The 26,302-nt window shown below is 48.5% G+C and overlaps 1 protein-coding gene across 6 annotated transcripts in view; it reads left to right on the top strand.

Annotated features, from left to right (window-relative positions):
* The window catches only part of TMCO4 (transmembrane and coiled-coil domains 4), an 80,912-nt gene that overhangs the window by 11,042 nt on the left and 43,568 nt on the right, over positions 1–26,302 (top strand). For all 6 annotated transcript variants that reach the window (XM_036229416.1, XM_016128303.2, XM_016128306.2 and 3 more), the window contains exons 4-10: positions 1,768–1,945; positions 6,510–6,684; positions 7,439–7,466; positions 17,162–17,294; positions 24,073–24,170; positions 24,428–24,571; positions 25,402–25,521. In XM_036229416.1, the coding sequence (XP_036085309.1) occupies positions 1,776–1,945; positions 6,510–6,684; positions 7,439–7,466; positions 17,162–17,294; positions 24,073–24,170; positions 24,428–24,571; positions 25,402–25,521 (868 nt within the window). In that variant the 5' untranslated portion in view covers positions 1,768–1,775. The remainder of the gene's footprint in view (positions 1–1,767; positions 1,946–6,509; positions 6,685–7,438; positions 7,467–17,161; positions 17,295–24,072; positions 24,171–24,427; positions 24,572–25,401; positions 25,522–26,302) is intronic.

Here is a 26,302-nt window from a genome sequence, read left to right as displayed (position 1 = left end):
TCAGCTGGATGAGAATGAATTTTACGGACCAAAATCAGTGCAGAGTGTGGGTTTTAGACTAGGAATCTCATGGTGATAGGGTGAGTGTTTTAAAACAGAGGCGGTAGCCAAGAGCTCTGGCTTCGGGCTCTGGTCTACCGTTTACCGGCTGTGTGACCTGGGCCCAGGTACTTCTCCTCTGAGCCCGTTTTATTTTTTTCAAACTGGACATTTTGGTAGTACCTGGCTCGTAGAGTTGGCTGAGACCGTACATGGTAAAAGGTCGGCCCAGGGCCTGGCATCCAGCAATGGCTCGTTGATGGTAGCTCTTACTATTACTTATACACTGTTACTATGTGCCAGAGCGTTGTGGTTAGCGTTTCATTTATTTGTTTGTCGATTATTTTGGCCATTTATTTCTTTGCAAACATTTATGTAGCATGAGCCCTGTGCCAGAGTTGGTTCTAAATGTTTTACAAATACTAACCTGCATGGCGATGTCGTTTACTGCTAACACAGCTCTTCCAAGCAGATACTGTTATAGTCCCATTTGTAGGTGATGGAATCTAAGTGCAGACAGGTTGTATTGCCCATGGTCCCATATCTGTTAGGTGGATGCTTGGAGTCCCACCCAGGTCTGTCTGGTCCTGAGCCTGCGTCCATATCCACAGTGCTCTAAGGCTGGTACCCTCCCAGAGTCCTTCTTGCCCCTTGGATGCCTGGCTTGGCTTGGTTTGTTCCCTCCCCTCTCCTCCTCTCTCCCTTCCTTTCCCTTCTTCCTCTTCTCTCCCTGGGAAGGAAGGAAAGAATAAAGGGAGGGAGAGAGGGAAGGGAAGAAGACCTTCCTCTCTCCTTTCCTTCTTTCTTCCCTTCCCTTCTTTCCTCCCTCCTTTCATTGCAGTATATATAACATACACAGGGTGCACATATCTTAAGTATATGGCTCGATGAATTTTTAAATACATTTATTCCCACATAATCACCACCCGAGTCAAGATACACAAAACTTTCATCACCCAGAAGGTTCTCTGTGCCTCCTCTGAGCCAATATTCCCTCCCACAAGGAACCTCTCTCCTGACTTCTATCACTACAGATTGGTTCGACCTGTTCTTCGAGTTCATGTAAACATAATCTTACATGATATGTTACAGTTTACACTCCCACCAGCAGTGTATGAACGTTCTATTTGCTCCTCATTCTCCGCAGTACTTGGAATTGTCGGTCTTTTCCATTTTAACCATTGTGATAGGTGCGTGGTAGTATCACATTGAGTCTTAATTCCTGTTTCCCTGATGACTAAGTCACACTCCACAGTAGCGGATGGAAGTTCTCTTTGTCCCTTATCCTCATCGATACTTGGTATTGTTGGTCTTCTAATTTTAGCCATTCTGATGGGTGAATAGCAATGTCCCGTTGGGGTTTTAATTTCTATGTCTCTGATGTCTAATGATGTTGAACACCTTGCATGTGCTATTGGCCACTGGATATCTTTTATGAGGTACCTATTCACGACTTTTGCCGGTTTTTAAATTTACTTCATTTCTGTTTCTTAATGACTTATAGGAGTTGTTTACATACAATGGATACATTGTTGAAAATCACGTTGAAAATATCTCCACCCCCAATGAGTGGTGTGTGTTTTCACCCCCTTAAAGGTGAAGTTCCTAATTGTAACGAAGGCGAATTTATCAATCTTTTCTCTATGGTCGATCATTTTTGTGTCCACCTAAGTAACCTTTGCTTACGCCTTGGATGCATTCCTCACTGGGATTTTTTTTTCCCTACAGGGCTGGCAATGGCCACATGGGACAGATCAAGCCGTAGGCCACCTCAGGTGGCCGAGCCAGCAGTGGAGGGGGAGCCACATCTGCCCATGGGCCGGGAGCTGTCCGAGGCCAACCGCTTCGCCTATGCCGCCCTCTGTGGCATCTCTCTGTCCCAGCTATTTCCAGAACCTGAGCACAGGTGAGTGAGTGCTTTTGTCTCACAGAGGAAGGTCATGCTTCTTCAGGGAGACAATTATTGACAGCCCAAGCTGCCCGACAGGGACTGCAGGATGCTATGAAGAGGAGAAAGGCATTTTCCTTGTCTTTAAGGAGCTCACATCCTGGTAGGGCAACATGACATCTGTCACTCAGCACTTACCAAGAAATCAAAAGGCAGAGAGTTCCAGGCCTGTTTCAGGGCCTCAAAAAGCCTTTGGCTGGCTTCTCTGCAATTCTCTTGGCCTCCCCCTCCTGATCACAAAATGGCTGCTGCAGCTCCGTACATCATACCCTCACAGGACAAAGCCCAAGGCAGGAAAGAGGATGGTAGGGATTCTCCTCAAGTCTTTGTCATCGGGGAGGAAATCTTTCCCAGAATATGCCTAAAAGGCTTCCCCTTTTGTGTCATTGGCTAAATCCAATCACCTGCCTGAGACTCACTTGCAAGGGAGGCTGGGAAAAAATAAAAGCACTTGCCCTTTCTAACCTTCAACGTGGAAGGTGGGTTCTGCTGCCCAGGAAGAAAGGGCTGGGGAATTACTGCTGCAGAGAAAGGACATCTGTCAGAGAGGGTTCTCGTGGGGAGGCAGAATGTCGATGGCCCCTGCACAGAGCCTGGCACAGAGTTATTTCCAGACAAATGTTGGAAGTTGTCATTATTAATAATGCAACAACACACTCTATGTGGAGGCCAGAATAGATTTCATTAGATATTCTATTCCCAAGCAAGCTGGGTCCCATCTCTTGCAAGAGCCTGACTCTCCCTGCTCTGGCCCATACTTGTGCCATATCTGGGAAGCCTCCATCTTTCTGGAAGCTTCTCCTGACCTCATACGTCCCTACCTGATAAGCTGGTACCTAGGTGGGGAAGAGTTTTGTGTATTTTGTTCACACAAACATTTTTGAACCTGGACAGTGTGCCAGGCCTGTGCCAGGCACCGTCTAGGATGACATATAGAGAAGTGAGTTATTGTCCTGTGCCCCTCCCACATCCAAGTATTGCACTTTGCACAGGTGGCCGGAAGCATTTGCCTTGGGGCATTTCCTGCCTGACAGCTTCTGATTCAGCATGCCAACTCCTGCCACGTTGGTTTTCCTAGGCCCAAAACATATTAGAAAGGCAGCTTTAACCTTTTTACAGCCCCAGATAAACTGTTGGTTTGTTATGTTAAGAAAATACTCCATGGCCATTTTTGTCCACATGGGGCAGAAAAGCAAGCCTTTCAAATACTTATTTCTTACCCAGCCTGTAAACGTCACAGACGCTGTTCCCTACGATTAACCCTATTTATTAAACATGGAGAAATGAATGGGTAGAGCAGCGTTGGCTGACATTTTCCGTAGAGGACCAGGTATTTTAGCTTGTTGGCCACTGGTCTCTGTCACAGTCCCTCTGTTGATCTGTAGCCTAAAAGCAGCCAGAGATGGTATGTAAAGGAATGGGCATGACTGTATCCAGTACAACTTAATCTACAAGAACAGGCTGCAGGCCAGATGTGGCCTCCTGCGCCGTTTGTCATGGGGCATTTCCTCCCTGAACGTTTCTGACTCTCCTGGTGAGTCTGAGGAGCTTTGCACTTGGGGGGGGTCAGAATCCTCGGACTCCAGGTGAGGCTCTGCCCTCCCCAGTGGTGAGACCCTTGATGAGGAGTTGAACCTCTGGGGCCCTAACTGTGAAAGGGGATGTTTGCTGCACCTGCCTGGCCAGCGCCCAGCACATGGTGAGTGCCCAGGAATGTAATCGCTGGACAGGGCAGTCTCTGCGGTGGGCAAGCATGGCCTCTGGAGTCAGAGAGTGGTGGGCTTGAACCCTAGAGCTGTCACTTAACCCCTCTGGGTCTGGGCGTCCTCATCTCTAGAATGGGGGGAAAAATAGTACCTCCCTCCCTCGCGGGTTATAGTGGAAAGTAAACAGGCAGTGTGTATAAAGCCCTTAGCACAGGAACTGACAGATAGCTGCTCTGTGATTGTCATTCGATGTCCACGTTGCTGTTGATGTTCATGTATCTCGACTAGGCCGCCAACATTAGAAGCAGCTCCTGAGGCCCCGCCAATCTAAAATGCTATATTGCCACTTTGCATATATATTTATTAATTCAGTTGTTCATTTAAAGAAACATACATGTAGTGCTTTACATGTGCCAGGTATTGTTCTAAGCACATGACGAATGTCGACTTAGTTAATCCTTTCAACAACCCTTTGAAATAGGTTTCATCGTTATCACTTCTGTTTTACAGATAAAGAAACTGAGGCACAGGGAGGTTAGGGAACTTGTCCGAGATCACACAGCTAGTGGCAGAGCTGGAATTTGAACCAGAGTTCGTGCTCTTTATCCCCCGACTCTTGTCATAATATGCTTCTCTACATCCAAGACTTTCTTTATGGACACGGGGCCAGGCCATGCTGCTGCTCAGCTCTGAGCCCTTTCTGCATATGATTTTACTTGTAAGTAATGTTCAGTTTGCTTAGTCATCCCTTGCCCTCTGTACACACCACATCCCATCCCAGGGTGATCTCAGTAATTGCAGTGAGGTAAATAATTATAATCGTAATAGCAGTAGGGACTATTTATTGAGGGTTATTAGATGCCAGATGCGGTTACCCTGTCATTTAATCTTTCTAACCAACTTAAGAGGCAGGTCCTGTTATCATCTGCATTTTACAGCAGAGGAAAATGAAGCTAAGAGGGGTGGAAGAAGGGCACAAAGGGGACGCTCCCAGGGGACTTGCGTGCCTGGCTCTGAACCCCATTTTCCACTGCCTCCCTTGGTTGCCTTAGAAATACAAATAACGACGCTAGCTAACGTTAGTTGAGCAACAACTACATGCCCAGCCATGTTCTCCGGGCTTCATACATATTGTCTCATTTCATCTTCAAACAACCGTATGAAGTTGGTCTCTTAGACTCATTTGCAGATAAGGAAACTTGAGGGCACAGGGAGGTCGTTACTTTTGCAAAGTGCTGCATCGCTCAGATGTCCTTTTAGGAATGAAAGACGTTCCCTTGGCTGCTGAGAGAACTGTGAGCACCACCTGGACCAGCTGCAGCGAAAGAGAGCTACTTTGCCCACTGTTTTGCCCCATTCCTGGGGCAGCCTTCATCCAATGACTGGCTGATGTGGAGGCATAAAGGCTCAGCCCGCTCGCCCCACAGAGGGTAGCTCCGAAGGGCCATCTAATCTTCAAAACTCCCTTCAGAATTAGCTAAGTCTTCCTCTGAGACTGCATCGCAGCTTAACTATTGCCCTGCCCAGCCCTGATCCTCCCTGCCTACCCACAGGCACTGATCCCAAGGGGACCCTAATACTCATTTCAGAGCTGCTTTCTGGGGACCTGGACCATAACAGTGGGACCAGGATTTGAACCTAAGCTCTTCACTGCTCTCGTCAGGGGCCCGGCCTGCAGGGATCTCTCCGCTCGGGCTTCGGTGGCCCCAGCTCTCAGGACTGCGATGGGTGGGCTGCCTGGGATGCGTAGGGACCAGGCTGTGTGGTGCAGGTGGGAAGTCTTCTGGCATTTCATCCTAGTCTGGCAGCTCACCCTAGTCTGGCCAGAACTGGGGTACAGGACAGTGCAATTGAGGCAGGCCGGGGCGCTGGGTTTGGAGATAAACATGACTTCTGGGGCTCGGCCTCTTTTCTGGGCTGGTGTAACCAATCACCTCCTCACTGACTCCCTTGGCTCCACAGCCCCATGCCCGCCCACCGCCCCGCTTACCACTGTTGCTGCCATGAGTGGTGACTTTGAATCAAAGCCTGATGTGGACTCTGCCACAGTCCCCAACATGCCATGTGCTTCCTGTAGTTGTTTTAACTCCTGGGGTTCCTTCTCCCCTAGAGCATCTTGGCCATCCCCCACCCAGAGGCTCCTGCGGAATTCAAGTCAAATGTCTGCTATGGAGAAAGACCCCACGGTGGTGGTGGGGAGGGGGGAGGGGGGCGGGGGAGGCATGGCGGGAGGACACTATTCCTCTGTGCTTTATCCATTTCTGCAGTGGCTGGCTTTTCCCAAGAAAGCACGTCCTCGGTGATTTCCAGCATCAGCAGATCTCGTACAGGAGGCTTTGTCTAGCCGCTGGCCCTCCCCTCCACAGGCCAGTCTGGGGACTCCCTCCCTGGACTCATCAGAGCTCAATTCCTGCCTGTCCTAGCGTATCACATGGCACTGGGATCAATGAGTCACATCTCTGTCTCCACCTGCTGCGAGCTTCTCATCAGAAGCCGCATCTCGCTCATCTTTGATCCCTCAGCCCCCCAGCACAGCCCCTGCTCAGGTTCGGCCCAGGACAGAAGCTGCTCTTGCCCTTGTTCCTGTGGTTTATCAGCCTCTTCGGTCAAATGTTTGGTGGGAGGAAACGCTAAAATCCCCACCACCTAAAATTGGGTTTTCGGCTATGTCTGTGTTCCGTGGACCGCGGTCGCCATGGTCTTTTTGTATATTCTAGCTGTTCACATCCCCAAACAGGTCCGATCTAAACTTCCCCACGGCCTTGGAGATACACAATCCAGGAAACTTTGAGATCTCAGTCGTGTCTGTCTTTCAGCCCCTTCTGCACAGAGTTTATGACCGGCCTGGTGAAGTGGCTGGAGTTGTCCGAAGCCGTCTTGCCAACCATGACTGCTTTCGCCAGTGGCCTGGGAGGCGAAGGAGCCGACGTGTTTGTTCAGATTTTATCAAAGGACCCCATCTTGAAGGACAGCCCGTTGGTGATCACTCAGGTACACCCACCACTCAGGTGGCAGCTTCCAGGGAAACCAGAACACATTATTTCCTTTCAAAGTCAGTCCGAATAGCACTTCTAGTAGAAGAGGGTAGTGGAAAGATAAAATATTTCATCATAATATCGTACGATGATGATGCTTTTAGCTAACTATCATTATGGAACATTTACTATTGGTTTAACTTGTTAAATACTGCTTATGATGTGCTAGCACCTTCATAAATATTAACGCATTTAATTCTCAAAGCAACTCTATGAGCTAGGTAGTATGATCATCCCCATTTTATAGATGAGAAAACTGAGGCACGGAGAGGTTAAATAACTCGTTCGAGATCAGGCAGCTGACAAGTGGCCGAGCCTGGATTTGAACCTTGGCAGTCTCACTCCAGAGCCCACGTTCCTGAATGCCAAGCTGCGGCGCCTGTTTTCAGAAGCAGCAGCTTTGCCGTGTGCCCGTGGGCATGTCGCTCACCTGCTCCGTGCACAGTAAAAGCAGGCAGCGTGTGACATGGCTCTTGGGTGAGTCAGCTGAGCAGATTTAAAAAGGCCCTTCCCCCGCTCCGTTTCGCTCCCTGACATTCTCACACGTTTATTTATCTACGCACATCTTTGTCTGGCTCGCCACTAGCATATACCACAGAGAGATTGTGTCTGTCTCGTTCTGCCACTTAGTAAGAGTCAGTAAATATTTGTCAAATGAGTTGGCTGATTACATATCAACTTATTGCCCATTCCCGTTGCTTTTCCACCAGGACCTGATGACCTTCTCTCTCAAGGATGGTGAGTTGATTTTCTAAGCTCTGTAAATTGTGAGGGCTCATCTTTGTTCTCGGCCAGTAAAGCCAGTGATAGGAGTTGCCGCCTGTGGCCTGATCCCCCGTGGGAACCCCATACAGTTGGGGAGCTGGCGAGCACATCATTCACGCCAAGTGCTGTGGGGTGCTTCTTAATGGCTATTTATTCCTTGCAGTGCCCTGTGGTTTCGCTTTGTAAGTAGCCCTTGAATCTGGCCCCTTTCTCATCTCCACCTTCCGCCCTGGTCTGAGGAGCCACCACCATCCCCTCCCGGATGATGGCAGGGGTCTCCTCGCTGGTCTTTCAGCGTTCTGGCCAGCAACTCAAATGATCTTGCCGGAGACACATCTGACCACACTGCCTCCTGGCTCCACACCCATGCACACCTGTGGCCATTCCTGTTGCATGCAGGGAAAAGACCAGCTCTTCCTGGCGGGCCAGCCCCACCCCCACCTCACCTCTCGCCACTCTCCCCCCTCTCCTCTTCCCACGCTGGCCTCCCTGAGTGCGCCCCTGCCTTTGGCACTATGGCATCTTTTACCTGCCCTTCCCCTGCCTGGAGGATGTCCTGCTCCTCTTGCCCAGGTACTCTCTACCTCTCCCTCATCCCTCCACTCCGTCATCACTCCCCAGGGAATGGCTTCCTGGCCTCCCCGCTGGGACGCTCCCCCAACACCACAGCAGCCACGGCAGCCACGGCTGCAGTTGAATTCCTAGTGACGTGATTCTTCGCCTGGTAACTAACTGGCTTCCCCTCCAGACCGTAAGCTCCACACGGGCAGAACCCACACCTGGCTTTCTCCACCGCGTAATTCCAGTGGCTAACACCACACCTCCACGTAGGACACGCTCAGTCAACATCTGTCGAATGAATTAAAGAGATGGATCCTAGTGCTCCGTTTTGTGGGTGAGGAAGGTGGCTCAGAGCAGTTACGCAATTTACCCGAGGTTGCTCAGGAAGCCGCAGTCCAAGATTTCACTACCTTTGTTTCCTAGGACTGTTGTAACAAATTACCATAGAGGGGTGGCTTAGAGCGACAGAAACGTATCCTCTCTCAGTTTTGGAGGCCAGAAATCTGAAAGCAAGGTGTCCGCAGGGTCTCGCTCCCTTTGAAGGCCTAGCGAGCATCCTTCCTGCCTCTTTTAGCTGCCCATAGCTGTAGGCAGCCCTGGCTTACGGCCGCGTCACTCCAGTCTCTGCCTTCCTCTTCCGTGGCTTCCTCCCCTTCCCTTTCCTCTCCTCCTCGTGCCTCTTATCAAGATCTTTCACTTCATTACAGTACTCCCCGCCCTATCTGCAGTTTTATTTTCCACAGTTTCAGTTACCCTCAGGTCAAAAATATTAAATGTAAAATTCCAGAAATAAACAGTTGATATCGTGCGCCAGTCCGAGTAGCATAATGAAATCTCGTAGTCCTGCTCCCTCCAGCCCAGGATGTAGCTCATTCCTTTGTCTAGCGTATCTGTGCTGTGTACACTACCCTCTCCATTAGTCACATGATCACCTCCTCAGTTATCAAATGATTTATCAGAGAGGGAGACAGACCACATTCACAAACTTTCATTACAATATATTGTTATAATTGTTCTATTTTGGTATTATTTATTGTTAATCTCTTACTGTGCCTAGTTTACAAATTAAACTTCATCATAGGTATGTATGTATAGTAAAAAAAATAGAGCATATATAGGGTTCAGTACTATCCACGGTTTGAGGTATGCCCTGGGGGTCTTGGAACAGCTCAGAGGTCAGTGTCATAGTTAGGCTATTTGTTCAGGTACTTCCCTACAAGCTCCGTGAAGGCAGGGCCCTTGCTTAGAGTGTTCACTGTCGTATCCCAATAACGCTGCTGGATACATGGTGGGCATTTAACATTAGATGGGTGGGTGGGTGGGTGGATGGATGGATGGAAGTGTGGATGCATGCGTGGAGGAAAGGATAGAAGGATGGATGGATGGATGGACACATGCATGCATGCATAGATGCATGGGTGAAAGGATGAATGGATAGAAAAATGATGGATACATGGATGCATACATGATGGATGGAATTATGAATGAACAGAAAGATGGATGGATGGCCGTTCTTTACAGAACGAGGCTACATACTAGCAGAGTGGCTCGTATGAAGTTGAGTGTTAAACTGCCCTCTTCTACAGAGCTCGATGGGGCAGGGACATACAACAGAGGAAGAGGCTCTCTGTGCTGCTGGATTTCTCTCTGGGTGCGAGGCAGGGTGATGAGTCATGGAACCCGCCCAAGAAACCAGCATGAAAAGCTGCGTTTCTTGGAACTTCCTGGAAGGTTCACCTTTACTGGCAGCATGGGGATCTTAGTCATGAAACGATGCCCTCTTGGCAGCTGGGTGGAATTATGGGGGGTGTTAACCGTTTTCTTCTCCTCATCTAACAACAATGCATGAAGCTGTTTGCCCACACAACTCAAAAAACAAGTCTTTTGTGTGTTGAAAGGTAAACTGAATCTGAGTTAACTCTAAACCGGGTTTCTGAACCTCAGCAGTCCTGACATATAGGGCTGGATCATTGTTTGTGGTGGGGCCATTCCGTGTATCATAGGACATGTCTCTCTTCATTGCCGATCTCTATTCACTAGATGCCAGTAGCACTTTCTGAGCTTCGACAGCAAAAAATGTCTCCACACATTGTCAAATGTCCTCTAGGGGTCAAAAACAGCCCTGGTTGAGAACCAGTTCCCTAGGACCCAAAATTTGGCCACGTGGGGCTGGTTTATTTGTCATGGGTCATGTTTATAAGTTATTCTAGTTGCTCTTCTAGGTCCTATACATAGATTGTGAACTATCACATAGTACTTAATCTTCAGGTCACCTACTAAAGTAGGCCCTGTTATCTCCACCGATAGGAGATGAAATTAGATGCAGAAGTTAAGTAGGACTACATTTCAAAGTTTCAAAATTCCATTTAAGGCAAAGTGAATCTCACTGTGTCCAGGAAACTTAAACTGCATCATATTTTTTCCTTCTGTCCTCTGAAGCCAAAGATAGCACCAGCTCTAGGCCATAGGACGTGAGAAGGTGCATACTGCAGAGGACAGAGCCATCTTTGTCACGAATTAGGCTCTACTTTCTGATCTGGTCTTTATAACTGAATTGCAAACCCTTCCTCTCCAATGAATCAGAAAGGTTTGAGATGTTTGTCTTGCGTCGTGGTGAAATGCAAACATTGTCGCCTGGTTGCCGGGTTCTCCATCAGCACCCTCCAGATTCATAACTCGTTATCAGCATCGAAACTGGCTAATTCATCCATTCAGCAGATAAGAACTAAGCACCCGCTGTGTGTGCCAGGCCCTGTGCTGGGCAATGGGAGTAATTCTAATCATAGCTGATACTCACTGAGTCCCTAGTGTGTGCAGGCGCTGAGCTCAGCGCTTTCTACTAATTCTTTTAAACCCCGCAACAGCCCTAGGAGGTAGATGCTATTACTGTCCCCATTTTACCAAAGAGGAAACTGCAACACAGAGGAAAATAACCTGCCCAAGGTCGCACCGCTAGAAAGCGAGGGGGCCAGGTTTGAACCCCGGCACTGTGAGTTCAGAGTTCACTCTTAACTGCTTGCTACTGCTCTTCCCATGTGGACAGAACTCTATAGCGCCCTGGTCCTTACGGCTGACTCTGATGAGGCTGGAACTTAGGGTGGGGTGCCCCATGTGGCAGGAGGTGAAGGAGAGGCCAATTTTGCTGGCATCCTAAAAGATGGAGCTGGAAGAAGGCCCAGTCATTGTCCCCACAAAGTAAGCCGTGAGGGGAAAAGGCAGGAGTCATGACCAAAACGATCTGAGTTCAACTGCTGCCCGTGAGGGGGTCCAGCCCTAAAGTCCCGGCCCTCCAGCTGTGCTCTGGCTCAAAAAGCGAAGACCCTGAACCCACACACGTAAGTGCAACCCATTTCTCAGCAGTGGGCGGGGTAGCATGAAATTGGAATAAGATATAGTTTCTTTATATGAAAAAACAATTTAACTTAGGGTGAAAACTAGAATAAATATTCTAAGTGTTAAACATAAAAATATGTAATTAGGAAGGTCGGTAAATTGTGGGACGGTAGCGCAGTGGGCCGGGTAAGCAGTTGTATGAATATGGCCTGACAGATGCGTCCTTGGACCCCAGGAAGAATAGAGACAGAGGGTCCCTGACCTGATGTAGTAGCAGGCAGCTCACAGCCTCACCCCTGCAGCCCTGGCTTCTGACTATCACTAACCAGGGAGGGTCGAAAACGTGACAGTTTACCATAAAAATGGTAATATTAGCCGCCCTTTATTGAACACTTACTCTATCCCAGGTGCTGGCTAGGCTTGTCACATGCATCTTCTTATTCAATCTCAACAGAAGCCAAATTTAAGAGGTATTCTTGTCCAGCCAAATTCATCTAGTAGGTAGTCAGATGAAAATTCCAACCCAGGTCTGTGTGACAACAAAGACTGATGTTCTGCATCTTGGATCATTTCTTCGGTCTAGAGGGCAGTCCTCAAAGGGAAGGGATTGACCATGATCTCTTCCCAAAGGTCTGGGATCCTGCTGCCCTCCAAGAGGTACAAGGTCAACCCCAAGCTCGCCATCTTGGTTTCTGTACTTGGAGCCATACCGAGAACAGAGGTTGGTTCAATGCCTTGCAACAGAAGGCTGTGAAATGTGGAGAGAGCGAGCGTGGTTATCACAACACCTAGGGTATAACCGGCATTTAGTACCAAGCTCCAGGGCATTCATCCTTGGATGTGCAGTGCTGGATGATAAAGTACAAGACACAGTAGCTTCTCTACAGAGAGATGCTGGTGGAGGAAGGAGCCCAGATGTGTGGGTTCCGGCCCTGGCTCTGTCATGAACACGCTGGGTGACTGTGGACATGCCCTTGGCCATTCTCAGCCAGAGGGACCAGTTGAGTTCCAAGAACTCCCACACTATGTGGTTTTGGGTCTGGGTGGGCCTTGGGGCTGCGCAGCGGTTGTAACAGGCTGCCGCACTCTGGCCCGAGATCCCTGGGTCAACCCCCCACCCATGAATTTTCCAAAGAACAGGCTGCCCAGGTGATGGATCACCTTTATGTGCACCTGTGGTCCAGGGCCTAGAGCTATGCTTGGCATCGTATGTGCAACCCACATGCCTATGTACACAAAAGATAGGGTTCACCACTGACCACAAGGGATCATTCTGGAACCCCCAAACTCCTTCGAGAGCAGAAGGCTTGCCTTTAAATGGTGGCCACAGTGGAATGAGGACAAAAGTTGGTGTCAGATCATCTGGATTATCGTTCAGGCTCCACCACCCCCTCAGCTGAGGCGTCATTGTACCTGCTGCCTAGAACCGCTGGGAGGATTAGCACTCACATGTGCAAGCTCCTTGAGTGATGCCTGGCACATAGAAAGGAGTGTCATGGATGCTGGTTTTCCTTCCCAGCAGGCAGCATGAGGGCTCGTCCCAATGAGCCCAGCCTCCAGGCACAAGTTTGCCCAGCCCATCTCAGACCAGGAAGTGCTCGCCTATTTGCACATGGCGCTGTCTCTCAGAGTAGAAACTACCTGCTTCAGAACCACCTGGGGACCTCGTTAACGTAAAAATCAAGTTATAACTGACAATAACAAGAAAATACCTCATGGTAAGGGAACAGAAAGCAGTGAAGTGGGGTCAGGGAGGGCTTCTTGGAGGAGGTGACATTTGAAGAAGGAACTGATCTAGGAGATCTAGGAGAGAGCATTCCAGGTGTTGTCAAGAGTAACCCACCTCTGTGAGAGGTGAACCACACCAAGTGTTGGAGAGTGGCCTTCCTCAGTAAACCCACTTTCTCCCTTGTCACCCAGTGGGTACAAGGAGGGTACTCCAAAGGAGAATAAGTCTCAGCCAAAGGTGGGAAGCCGAAAAAGGTCTTTGGTGCTGCTCAGCACAGGCGGGCACATCAGACGACCCTGGCAGACAAGGGGTGAGCTTCAATTAGTTAATGAGCCAACACATCTTAATTGAGAACCTACTAATTGCCAGACATTGTCCTGGGCACTGTCCCAGAGACAACAAGGAATAAAGGAAAGGTTTCTGCCCTGGTGAGAGTGACATTCTGGTGGGGAGATCCAGACAATAATCATCCACATATAAATATAACAGTAATAGGAAACACAGGAATGGGGACAGAGTGACTGAGATGTGGGCTGCCTTACTTCAGAGGCTGATGGCATTCTCTAAGGAGATGGATATTTGAGTGGAGACCTGACTAATAAGAGGGACCGGCCAGGCGGAGCTCTGGGGGAGGGGCTTTGTAGTTACAACAGCGCCTGCAAAGGCCCTGGGGCAGGAATGAGCGTGGCTTCCTGTTGGGAAAGATACTGGAGCATGAAACAAGAACCAATAGAAAATGAGTTGGGAGGGGGTGGCAGGCAGGTGCCAGGTAATGTACACCTTGCAGACCACAGGAAGGAGTGTGGATTTTCATCTAAGTGCATCAGGGAGCTGTTGGAGAATTTCAAGTTGGGGGAGAGAACATGATCAGATTTATGACTTAAAAAAATTCCTCTAGTTGCTGTGTGGGCAGGTATAAGAGTTACAGAGGAGAAACCAGGGAGACAGCCAGGGGTGGGAGAACAATGACGATCACAGTGGCAGGTCATGGCAGTGGAGGCGGAGCACAGTGATCAGACTCAGGACATATTTTAGAGGTGCAATTGTCAGCATTCACTATCGGATTCAATGTTGGGGGTGGAGAAATGAGAAGAATCAACAACAATGCCCAGGCTTTGGACCTGAGCCCCCAACAGGGTAGACAGGCCCTTGAGGAGTTGGTCACCTGGCAAGTTGGCAATAGAGTCAAGACCACAGAACCCCAGCGTGCTGGGTAGCCTGGGACTCATGCCCCTCCCCAACCACCTACCACCTACCTTAAATAGATCATAAGCTCCAAATCCAGCAGCCTGGCCACCAAGATCTTTAAAATGACCCTTACGTAAGGCTGATATTCTAGAGGCTCGTGCCTGAGAATACCTTGGGAGGTTACCTATGCCCCTGGAAGCTATATCTCTGTAACTTTGACCAATGGACTAAAATTAGTGGCTAATTAGTCACCATGACCAAGGTTTGTTTCATATCCACGGCTCGATTATCACCTGGGTACAATAAGTCTGATCCTATCAGGGAGCAAGGAGCTCCTAATTATTTAGACCTTTAATGACCTAGTAACCCCAAGACACGACATGCACGTACACATATATAGTTCAGAGAGTATGTGGTAGACAGAACAATCCACCCCCAACCCCACAAAGATGTCCTAATTCTTGGAACCTATGAATATATCACCTTATATGACAAAAGGGATATTGCAATTATGATTAAGTTAAGGATCTTCAGATCAGGAGATTGTCCTGGATACCTGAGTAGGCCCAATCTAATCACAGGGTCTTTAAGAGGGAGGCAGGCGAGTCTAAGTCAAAGTAGGCATCAGAGTGATGGAAGAAGAGGTTGGAGTGAATAGAAGAAGGGGCCACAAGTCAAGGAAGGCGGGCGGCCTCTAGAATCTGGTAAAAGCAAGAAATGGATTCTCTCCTAGACCCTCCAGAATGAACTGGTACTGCTGACACCTTGATTTCAAGATCTCTCACCTCCAGAACTGTATTTTTTAAGACACAAAGGCAGTAATTTCTTAGAGCGGCCATAGGAAACTCATACAGCTTACTTTGCATGAAGCACTGTTGTAGTGATTTATACTTATTATCAGGAAACGTTCAATCGGAGGGGTAAAATGATCTAAGCCCATTTAGGTGGAAAATGGAAGGACACGGGTTAAAACCAAGACTGACCCATTGGAGAACCATTCCTTTAGCCACAGCGGGGCACAGACCTTCTCTGTCACAGGAGGAGAGTATCTCTGCAGACCCACACAGTCAGAGGCTCACGGCCTGGCCTGGGAGTGGGTGGGAAATGACCCCCACATGCCAGGATGCAAGGCATGGACTGGGTCCCATGGGTGGAGATGTGATGGAGGTAGAGGTACCAGTGAAGGTGTGAGTGGAATGGGCCAGGTAGGGGGTGGGAAGAAGTGAAATGGATGCAGTGGAGGTGTTTTTAGACTCCATCAGACTTGGAGATTTGGGATGTGCGGGGTGAGGGGGAAGGAGGATCGTGGGTGGTCTCTGGCTTGCGTGCTGTGCGATGTCATGTTCTGAGGCAGGCCACACAAGAGGAGACCCAGAAGGATCTTTTATGCCACACAGGGCCCATCATCTGGCAGATAGGCTGGGCTTTAACGGCTTAGGCTGGTAATGGAGTCCGTCTTGGTACAATAGGGTTACTTGGCCAGGATTCTGTCCCTTGTGCTACCTGAAGACAGAAATTGCTTGCACAGGGCTGGTTCATTTGACCCCCACTTCTTAGGAACCAGATATTAACATGTTCTTACAGAAACAGAGCTCGGATAGACCACCTTTGGTTAGATTTTGACAGATTAAGTTTTCTGATTATAAAATTAACCCAAAATCACTATGGATAATTTTGAAAAGACAGAAAGAAATCCTGTTTAACATAGTTCCTCTTTTTTTCTTATGCAGTGTCTATTTGTTCTTAGTTGGGACCCTATGGCAAATTATCAAGTAAATTTCTATCCACTTTTAAAGTTTGTTTCATTGCATAAGAATTTTTTTCAATTATTACAAACTTTTCTTAGAAAAAAATTTTTTTTTGGCTTTATAGTTTTCCACTGGGCGGATGTACTGTATGGTCAGTTATGATTATATAACTGATCCCCAGTGTTAGAACTCTCTAGACTATATCCACCTTCATGCTATAAATATAACAGGAGGGCCTTTATTTACTAAATATTTTCTGCATTTAGGGTTGTTTCCTTAAGATTAGAGTTACAAAAATGGACTTCCTAGGCCTAAGGGGATGTACATCTTTTTCCCAATTTTTTATTGTGCTGAAATACAAAAACATAAAATTTAGCATCTTACCCATGTTTAGGTATACAATTTAGTGGCATTAAGTACATTCATATTCTTGTACAACCATCATCACCATCTGTCTCCAGAATGCTTCATCTTGCAAAACTAAAAACCTGTCCCCGCTAAATACTAACCCCCCATTTCCTCCCTTCCCCCACAGCCCTTGGTAGCCACTGTTCTACTTTCCGTCTCTGTGATTTGGAGGATGCACATTTTTTTAAAGTTTTTATATATAATATATAAAAACATATATAATATATAATAAACTTATATATAATATATACAATATTATATATAACATAATATATAATATTTTTATGTCGTATATATTTTAAATGCAAAATATATAAAATATTTTCTATTTTTATGTAGAAATATAAATACATATACTTTATATGTACATATACACACACATATATGGCCAAATTGCCCTCCAGAAAGTTTATATCAGTGCACCCGTTTTCATCACCTCCATAACAGCTTTGGGATTTGGGGATTTAAAAAAAACGATCTTTGCTAATTTAGGAGGAAAATACTGCCGTGCTTTTGACTAACACTTTTAACACTTGCACAGTATTCCATCCGGGAAGCTGCGCTGTTGTTTAAGTGGCCGGTTCTCACGAGCTTGTGCTTTTCAGACATTTCCAGAGTTTGGGTTTTATCAGTTACACTGCCGTTGACATCTCTGTGTTTAAAAGCTTAACTGACGGTCCATGTTGTTTCTGTTTTTCAAGGGCGCTATGATGCCCGGGCCCGAGTCCTCATCTGCCACATGACCTCCCTCTTCCAAGTGCCCTTGGCAGAGCTGGATCTCCTTGAAGAGACGTTCCTTGAGAGCCTGAAGGACGCCAAAGAGGAGGAATCTGAGTAAGGGAGCTCTGTGACCCCTGCCCCACCTGCCGGGAATCGAGGACTGCTACCTTAGTTCACTTCTCAGACATCGGTCCCCTCTTGCCCATTCCCCCCACTAAAGATGCAAGTCACTTCCCCTCTCTGGGTCCCAGTCCTCATTTCTAGGAAGAGGGGATCGAATAGATGATTGCTAAGGGCTTGTGACTCCAACATTCCTTGGCCCTGACACCTGGCTTCACATCAGGTTCTTATTACAGCTTGTCTATGGGCCCGAGTGGACTGGGTTCAAATCTCACCTCTGACATCCATCTGCTTTTTGACCTTGGGCAGGTGCCCCCCACTACTCTAAGCCACAATGTTCTCATCTATAAAATGGAAATAAGAATAGTGTCCTCCCCGGGGCCTTGTGAAAAAAAGCATGTGCTTATATTACAAGGTGCTTGGCCCAGGACTGCCACGAGCAAGTGGTCAGTAGGCATGAGTCCTTCCCTTCCCCCACCTGCCCCTGTATTTACCAATCGTAGAGCAGCTGTCTATGTACTGTCGGGAGTGTGTGGAGTGGGAAATTATCCTGGCGACTTGACCGGAGCTCAGCTCTTTGCTGAGCACCTTACACAGCATCTAATCCCAGAGCAATCAATCGATCCAGCCACAGCTTAATTGCAGGCTCCTTGCACCAGGCACGTCTCCCAGCCTGGGGTTTTGTTTGGCCTTGATGGCATTCTTTGAGCAGCCAGGTTGTTGTACCAGCTCAGCCCAGTTGGGAAGTTAGCTCTGACGCTAAGTTTAGAACTGGAGCCGCCCTCCTGCCAGGGTTTGAAGGGCAAAGGGAGAGGTTGGTTCCTTGAAAAAGGAGGAAACTTGGTCAGCTGAAATAACCTGAAAACAGACTTGTTTTGATTCTGAGAATTGTGTCAATAAACACCCACACCCAGGTCAATTACCACCATTACAGGGACAACTCAGATTCTGGGGATATACTGGACAATCATAGTATCCTATGTGCCTTGAAATGAAGGACACTCTTAGCTATTGTTTGGGAAAACAACTCAGAGGATTTGTTCCAATAGTACCAGTAGCATCAGATTGGGGAATAGGAAAAATCAGAAGTTCCAGCACGACCCAGCTCTGCCACTTACCAGCGTGTGATCTTGAGCAAGTTAGTTAACTTCAATGGGTCTCAGTTTCCTTACTTATGAAATGGAGATAATAACAGCACCCTGCTCTTAGGGTTCTTGTGGGGCTCACATGAGTTCACGCATGTAAAGTGCTTCGAGCAGGGCTTGCCCAGAGTCACTAGCTGATAAATGTCATTATCTGCTCTCATATTTATTATCACTGCCATTATTACTATGTATGGGCCGTTTCCTCAGAGAAACACGCCACATGTGGAATTTTCAAATTCAATGTTAGGGACTTTGGAGACCTCTCAGGTTCTATCTGTGGTTAATGGGAGGTTCTAAGACCCAGGGGAAGCATAATGACTGTTCAGCCAGGAGACTTTTTCTGTTTGATTCTGCTACCAAGCTGCTATGTGGCCTTGGGCACGCTGCTTTCTCTCTCTGGGCACAGGTACCAGCTTTTTCACCTATGCAAGTAGAGGATCAAATTATATACAGGTCTCTTTTAACTCTAAGGTTTTATGTTTCCGCAAGGTGAGCTTATCACTTGGTACCCCAAGGCGATCCTTTGCAGTGGGGTGTGACATACCTCCTTTCTGCTCTTGGGTCCCCTTCTGAGGCCTAAGACCATCCAAGCTTTCCCTACTTGTTTGTGACTTCTTTTCTCTGTACCTCAGTTTCTTCTTCTCTAACATGGGGATAATGGTAGTATCTCCATCACAGGGCTGTGGAGAGGATTAAATTAATTAATACATATCAAAGGCTTGGAACAGTGCCTGACACATAGTAGGTCTTGATAAACGTCAGCTGGTGGTTGATACTAGTCACATCGTAACAACATTGTCAACCAAACTTTTACTGAGTGGTTACTGGATGCAGGTACAAGATGTCACCTCATTTGATGCTCATAACAAACCCCTTAGGGTTTTGCAGGGGAAGAAACAGAAAGTCAGAGGGGAGACATAACTCGCCCAAGGCCACACAGGTGGTCAGGGCATCCTCTGATTCAATCTCCATATCCAGTCACTTCCTACATCCCTCAAGACATGGTTGACCATCCCAGGTTCCTTCCTTGATTCTGAAGAAAGCAGTAGAGATAGTTTTGGTTTTTTTATGTTGTGTTGTTTTGTTTTGTTTTGTTTTGTTTTTTGCGGGGGTGGGGGCCTGCTGAACTTTTACTAGAAAAGCATCTCTAGACAGCCCAGAGATAAGTTCTCCCTCTCAAATGGAGCAGGTGAATCCGAAACAGAAGAGGGTCGTGGTGAGCACAGGAGCATGAGAAACACCCTCCCAAGGGAGACGAGATGGCAGGGTGTGGAACTGATTCGTGGAACCCTCCGATGGGCCATGTGGCCTCTTGCTCAGCACTCAGCGTCTGTGGCTTCAGCCAGGCGTTTGGCCCAGATCTGCGTTTTGGCTTCAGCATCCGCCTTTGGAAGGCTGACGTGGAATGCCACGTCAGGGTCATTTCTAGCCCTCCGGAACACGAGTGTGGCGCGTGACTACGATGGCGTAGGTTGCCACGCTGTCTCACTGGTGGGCGAAGCCAGTAACAGGCGCAGGGCTTTATTTGGATTATTGTGTTGCTTGAGTTCCCACTTCCAAATCTAGGATGCATCGTCGATGTAACTCAGAGCAGATGTCTCCTCTTGTGCTTAAGATATTGAACCTCAGTCAGAAAATTGAAGTAGTTGCATGAGCAGAATGCTGTGATAATCAATGATGACTGGGAAGGCACTTCTTTTATGTACAAGGCAGTTATTGAAAACGTTCAAGTACCACATAAATAAGGAAATCGATGGGCAGTTCAGGCGAGCATTAAGAGTGAGTGCTTTAGCAAAATAGCTTTAAAATACATTCTTTTCGATTCAACAAATGTTTATAAACATTTAAATAATAATACAAAGCAGAATATCAGAGATTAGAGTATATCGTTTATCTAATCTCTGTAAAATTGATTTGATATAGTAGTATTCATACCTTTAAATAAAACAACTTCAAGAACTATATTTACTTTTTAGTTATTTTATTGCCTTTAGGCTGTAAGTTTTCCCCTCCATAAACTCGGCTAAAGTGATGGCTATCTAGTAGATGTGCCGATGTCTCTGTAGGAACAATCTAGAAGCAGATGGTGCTGACAAATGTCAAGGGCACCAACTCAAAATTTTGACTATGCTCATAAAAATAAATTTGTAATAATCATCAGAATTTTATAATTCCAGATTTCTTCTACTGTCCCATAATATCATTCTTGAGGCTGATTGGTCTATCCTCTGACTAAATAACATAGCCAGAATGTCTACTTCATACCCCTCTGGTTTTCATAGATGTGGACAGTGAGTGGGCGAATAGATCGCTTCAGCAAGATGTCCACATCCGGTCCTTATGGGAATGATTTGGTTCTGTTCAAAAAATGTTTTCTGAGCATCCTCCAGACCCCAAGCCCAGGGCCAGCCCCTTAAAGGTGGAGGGCAGGAAAGACTCAACCTATGACCTGAAGGTTTGGCCCCTTGTTTCTCAAACCTGACATACAGGAGATGCCTGGAAAGCTTGTTACAGATAGTTTCCTCAGCCTCACGCCCAGAGCTGCCCAGAGCTTCCGGCCCAAAAAAGCTGTGCTTTTAGCAGCTACCCCCTGAGGATTCCGATGCAGTTGATCCAAAGCCTACCTTTTGAAAATCAGTGGTCTAGACTCCAGGCTAAACCAGTGTGGAGGGTTAGAGGGGCCCAGAGTCAGGACATTTAGTTATCCTTGGGGCTCGGGCAGGCTTCCTAGAGGAAGTGACTCATGAATGATGAGTAATGTTTAGCCAGACGAAGGCGAGAAGGTCCTTCGCAACAGAGGGCCAGGTACGGAGGCATAGGCGGCGTGCGTGCAGGAGTTCAGCGTTTCTAGGGGGTAGGGTGTAAGTTAAGCGATGAGCAATGAGGCTCTGAAAGAGGCAGGTGCCAAGTCATTGCAGGTCTGAGTGTTTCCTAGAGAGGTGACACTGTCTTCAAGGCAAAGGGAGGGTCCAGGAGCGAGAAAGAGAGGGAGGCAGACAATGGTGATTATACCTTCCTGCGTGACTTTAGTCACTATGCTGGTGCCGTTATCATCCTTCTCTTTCCAGTCCCTAAGTGAGAAAATTGAGGCTCAGCAAAATTGGGTGAGCCAGCGAGATCATGGCAGGGCTGGCCTCGAGTACCTCTGCCCCAGACGTTCAGACTGTTTCCCAGGCAGCGTTTGTTGAATGAAATTCTGCCTGGTTCACAGAGCCAGCTATTTGTCCCATTGCGTGTCCCTATTGTACATCCCTCAGCAATCTGAATGTTCCCTCAGGCCTTGAACGCTGCCAAAAGCAACCAGCTTGCAGCCTTCCAGTTTGCACTGAGTAGTGCTAGCATTTCAAGACCAAGGTATGTCTCCTGCACTTAGGAAGAAATTGTCGTAATAATAAAAGCGGTGATAAGAGCAACAAACATATCAGAAAGCTTACGATATGCCAGTGCTGTGTGTGGATTATTTCATTTAGCTCTCAAAAAAAAAAAAAAAAAAAAAAACCCTGGGAATGAAATACTATCGTTATCCCCGTTTGTTGGATGAGGAAACTCAGGTGGGATCGGTAATTTGTGCATAGTCGCAAGGTTAGTGTGTGACTCTATCCATCAGGATAGGCTAGGTTTTGCTTCAGTGACAAATGACCTCTAAATCTCAGTGACTTACAGCAACGCAGGCGCATTTCTTGTTCATGCTGCATGTCCACTACGGATTGGCTGTGGCTTTTTAGTCCAGGCTGTCTTGGTTTTGGCTCCCAGGCGGATAGAGAGTAACCTCTGTCTGGAACATTGCCAGCCTCAGGGCAGTGCAAAGGGAGACTTATCAGCCTCCTGCACTGACTTGAAGATTTTGCTGGAAGTGACACACATCCTTATCACCTACCTTATCACCTACCTTATCACTGGCTAAGGCAAGTTATATGGCCATTCAGTTCAACAGGGCAGGGATGGATAACCTTTCGGTAGGGAGGACCAGAGCAGGAAGGGCTAACTGAGTATTTGGTGGATGGTGATGCACTAGCAACACAGGTTGTGTTTACGGGCTTGAATCCTGGCCTCAGAGCCCATGCTCCTACTCGCCGTCCGCCTTCCGCTCTGCTGGCTGTGTGTGGTGCGGCCTCATCCCACACACCTGATGGCGTGAATTTCAGTCAGGCAAAGCCAGCGCCTGTGGCGTGCACGGTTCCCGCTTCTCTGCAGCGAAGCAACCGAGCAGCGCTGGGCGGCACACCCGGGAGCCGCTTGGGACAAAAGGTGGTTGAAATGAGCTGGCGGGGCACCTGAGGCAGAGCGGGTCCCCGAATGCCCCGCTCAGAGCCCATTTCTTTTTGGTGGCCGGAGGAGGAGCTGTTTCTCACCCTCGTATGTGGCGCATGAGGCAAGAGCTGGAAAGGAAACAAGTCCTGGTTAGTACCTCCCTGTCCCGCTCACCGAGACACGGCACCCAGGACCCCTGCGCCCAGGCCGCTCTCAGTAATAGTGTGTCGATCAGACGGGTGAAGAAGGAGGGAACCTCACGTTTACAGACCAACTCCCTTAAGAAGTTAGATGTTAGCATCCCCATTTTACAAAAGGGGAAACTGAGGCTCGGGCAGATCAAGAGCCACTGTTTTGATCACCACTCACAGTGTGCCACTGTGCTACGTGCTTGACAGACTTCCTCATCACGGGTCCATCCCCACGAGCCTTCGGGAGGCGGGTACTGTGAGCCCGTAATTTCCCCTGCAATGTGAGTGCAGTAATGAAACCGCTTCTGGGGTAAGATAAGCCACGCGAAGTGCAAAGCGTGAGAGCCGGCGTGCAGGAACGCCCCGGTAAAAATTAACCGTTTCTCTTTTATCATCACCGTCACCTGCTATCACTCGAAACACTGAGCGAGGTGTCCGAACTCCAGCCTCAGTTCAGAGTTCGTGCTCGTCACGGCCGCCCCCACTAGCCCTCAGTCTCCTGTCCTGCTCCTTGTTGTCCCCAAGCCCAGAGGCCTGGGTGTCCAACTGACCGCCGGGCATTCGTGACACGGCTGAACACTCACAGTGGCCGTTCTCAGGATTCTCCCGACTCCAAATGCTTCTCCTCTGCCACATTTTAGAGCCTTTAAATTTCGGGTTCGAATGAATGTAGCCAGTGCCCCAAGGCCAAAGTCTCCGGTACAGACGTTTTCTTTCACTCATCTTCGAAATGATTATTCCTAAGGAAATTGGTTTCCAAATATCCCTGAGGGAGGTGAGCTCGGAAGGCAGAGTCGGGGGGAAGGGAAGGGAAGAGGAAGGTGATGGGGTCTGTGATTCTATTCGGTACCTGTTCTGGGTCCACCTACTAGAAGATATTTTTGTGCTTCTTTCGCTATTGTTATTATTATTATTATTTTCTTTTGTCTTTTCATCATTCAAATTGCAACCCTGTTAGGATGGATCTGTTGGGTAAGTAGCGCATCCCACACACTGGGATTCCCCAGCTGGGTTTTAGAATGTTTTCAGCTTTTTAAAACCCTCGATGGGCCCAACGTGACTTTGATACCTTGCTCTGTGTGACAGAGTACCCAGCATTGATTCCAGTTTGGGGGCTGGGGAGGCAGGAAGGTCTCAAGGGTCCCAGGCACAGCCGGCCCTAAAGACCGTCCTCTTCTCCCCCAGATCGGCAGAGGCGTCCCGGAAGAAGAAAGAAAACCGGAGGAAATGGAAGCGTTATCTTTTGATAGGCCTGGCGACTGTCGGAGGTGGCACAGTAATCGGTAAGGCCAGCTCCGGCTGAGATTTTGATGGCGCACGGGCCAGTGCAGTGCGGAGTGAGGGATGACACCAGGCTGGGAGCAAGAGTGGAGAGTGCAGAGGATCAGTGGGAGGTGGCCCCAGGCACACAGTGGGTGCTTTGTCAGCAGTATTGTTAGCAGCCTCCATGGGAGGTGGTGGGAAGCCGATAGGGGAAGAACCCAGCAGGCCACGTTCCCACTCCCGCCTTTACCCACCACGGGCTGTTTTTCCCTTACAGGAGTGACCGGGGGTCTCGCTGCCCCTCTTGTGGCTGCTGGAGCTGCGACAATCATTGGCAGTGCCGGGGCAGCAGCCCTGGGCTCGGTGGCTGGCATCGCTATCATGACCTCCCTGTTCGGCGCCGCTGGGGCTGGCCTGACAGGTAAGGCTCAAAAGCAGTGATGGGTTATGAGGGATTTTCAGCCAGGGTGGCCCAACTCCTAAAAGGCAGTGATGGCTCCTGAAGATGGAGGAGGAGGCTTTGGTTTTCCTCATGCTGGGTCCCATCCCTGCCAGAACCCACAGCAGGCTTCACAGAGAACTGGGCAGTAGCTTGGCATGGGTTGGGATAAAGGCTGAGCGTGAGAAGCTGCACCTTGTGTAGACTTCCTGAGAACGGTCTAATTGGACACACTCGTCACCATTTAGGAAGTTTCCAGACAAGCTGCCTCAGAGACACGAGGGCTTCCTCGTGTAAGACAGCACACGGCGACCCTTCGTGTACCAGCATCACCTGGGGGAGCGTCTCCAAATCCTATGTGTCGACAGCCCCCCCGCCCCCCCAATCCCACACAGAGACTCCTGTTCCACATCTCAAGGGCGCGCGTCACTTCCCGCATTGAGAATCTCGGTCACTTCGATCCGCTTTTACTGAGAGGAGTGTGTTGTACCCCTGGAGTTTGTGGGCAGGAAAAACGACATAGACCCTATGGAGTCGGGACGGAGCAGTGGTTGTGAGTCTGGGCTCTGAGTTCCAGCCCCAGCTTTGCCACTCGGGGGCTGGCCAGCCTCCGGAAGCCTCTTACCCTCATCTGTAATCGGAGATGATAATGGTCCCGACCTTAACGAGCTAAAACATGAGACATTTGTCCAGGGACAGGGCACGCGGTCAGGGCTCACTGTGTGAGTGTGTGAGCACAGAGAGTCGCTCTGACTGACGTTCCCCTAGGTCCCCACTTCCCTCCATTCTCATGTTTGTATCTGGGTCTTTAGGGTACAAGATGAAGAAGCGCGTTGGGGCCATCGAAGAGTTCACGTTTCTGCCTCTGACGGAAGGCAGGCAGCTGCACATCACCATCGCCATCACAGGGTGGCTGGCGTCCGGCAAATACCGTGAGGGCCAGGGCTGGAGGCGGGTGGGCATTGGCTGAGCCGCACCTGCTGCTCTGGGCCGGACCCTCGGCTAGGCTCTTACCCCTGTACGTCTTTAGAGGATGGGTAGGGGAGCGCCATTTAACAGAGGAGGAAACTGAGGCTCAGAGAGGTGAAGAGACTTTATCCCACATCCATGTACTCATTCATCCATATCTCAACTATACATTCAGTTCTCTAATCATCCGGTTATCTACCCATCTATCTACACATCCATCCATTCATTATCCACTCACTCACCTATCTATCCACTCATCCACCTACCCATCCACCCATCTGTTTACACATCTGTCCATCTATCCATCATCCATCCATCCATCTAACTATCCATCCATCCACCCACCCATCCTATCTATCTACACATCTATCCATCCATCCATCATCCATCCATCCATCTAACTATCCATCCATCCACCCACCCATCCTATCTATCTACACATCTATCCATCCATCCATCATCCATCCATCCAGCTGTTCATTCACCCACCCATCCACCCGTCCATCCATCCATTCAGCAATATCGATAGAGTACCGTATCCACCATTCGCCAGACACTGAGCCAGGCCTTAGGAATTTAGTAGTGAGAAGCACAGTCGTGGCCTCTGCTCCCATAGAACATATGGTCTGAGGCAGAAGACAGACGGTTACACGGGTAATTGCATAAGGGACATTTAGGGACATTTATAGATGGCGCAGTAGGGGAAGCACAGTATTTCTGGAGAATGAGGGAACATTTCCTAGA

This window comes from Rousettus aegyptiacus, unplaced genomic scaffold (genome assembly GCF_014176215.1).
Source record: "Rousettus aegyptiacus isolate mRouAeg1 unplaced genomic scaffold, mRouAeg1.p scaffold_m13_p_1, whole genome shotgun sequence".
Classification (NCBI taxonomy): Eukaryota; Metazoa; Chordata; class Mammalia; order Chiroptera; family Pteropodidae; genus Rousettus; species Rousettus aegyptiacus.
The sequence above is the reverse complement of the archived record's forward strand: the minus strand, read 5'-3'. Positions and strand labels throughout refer to the sequence as shown.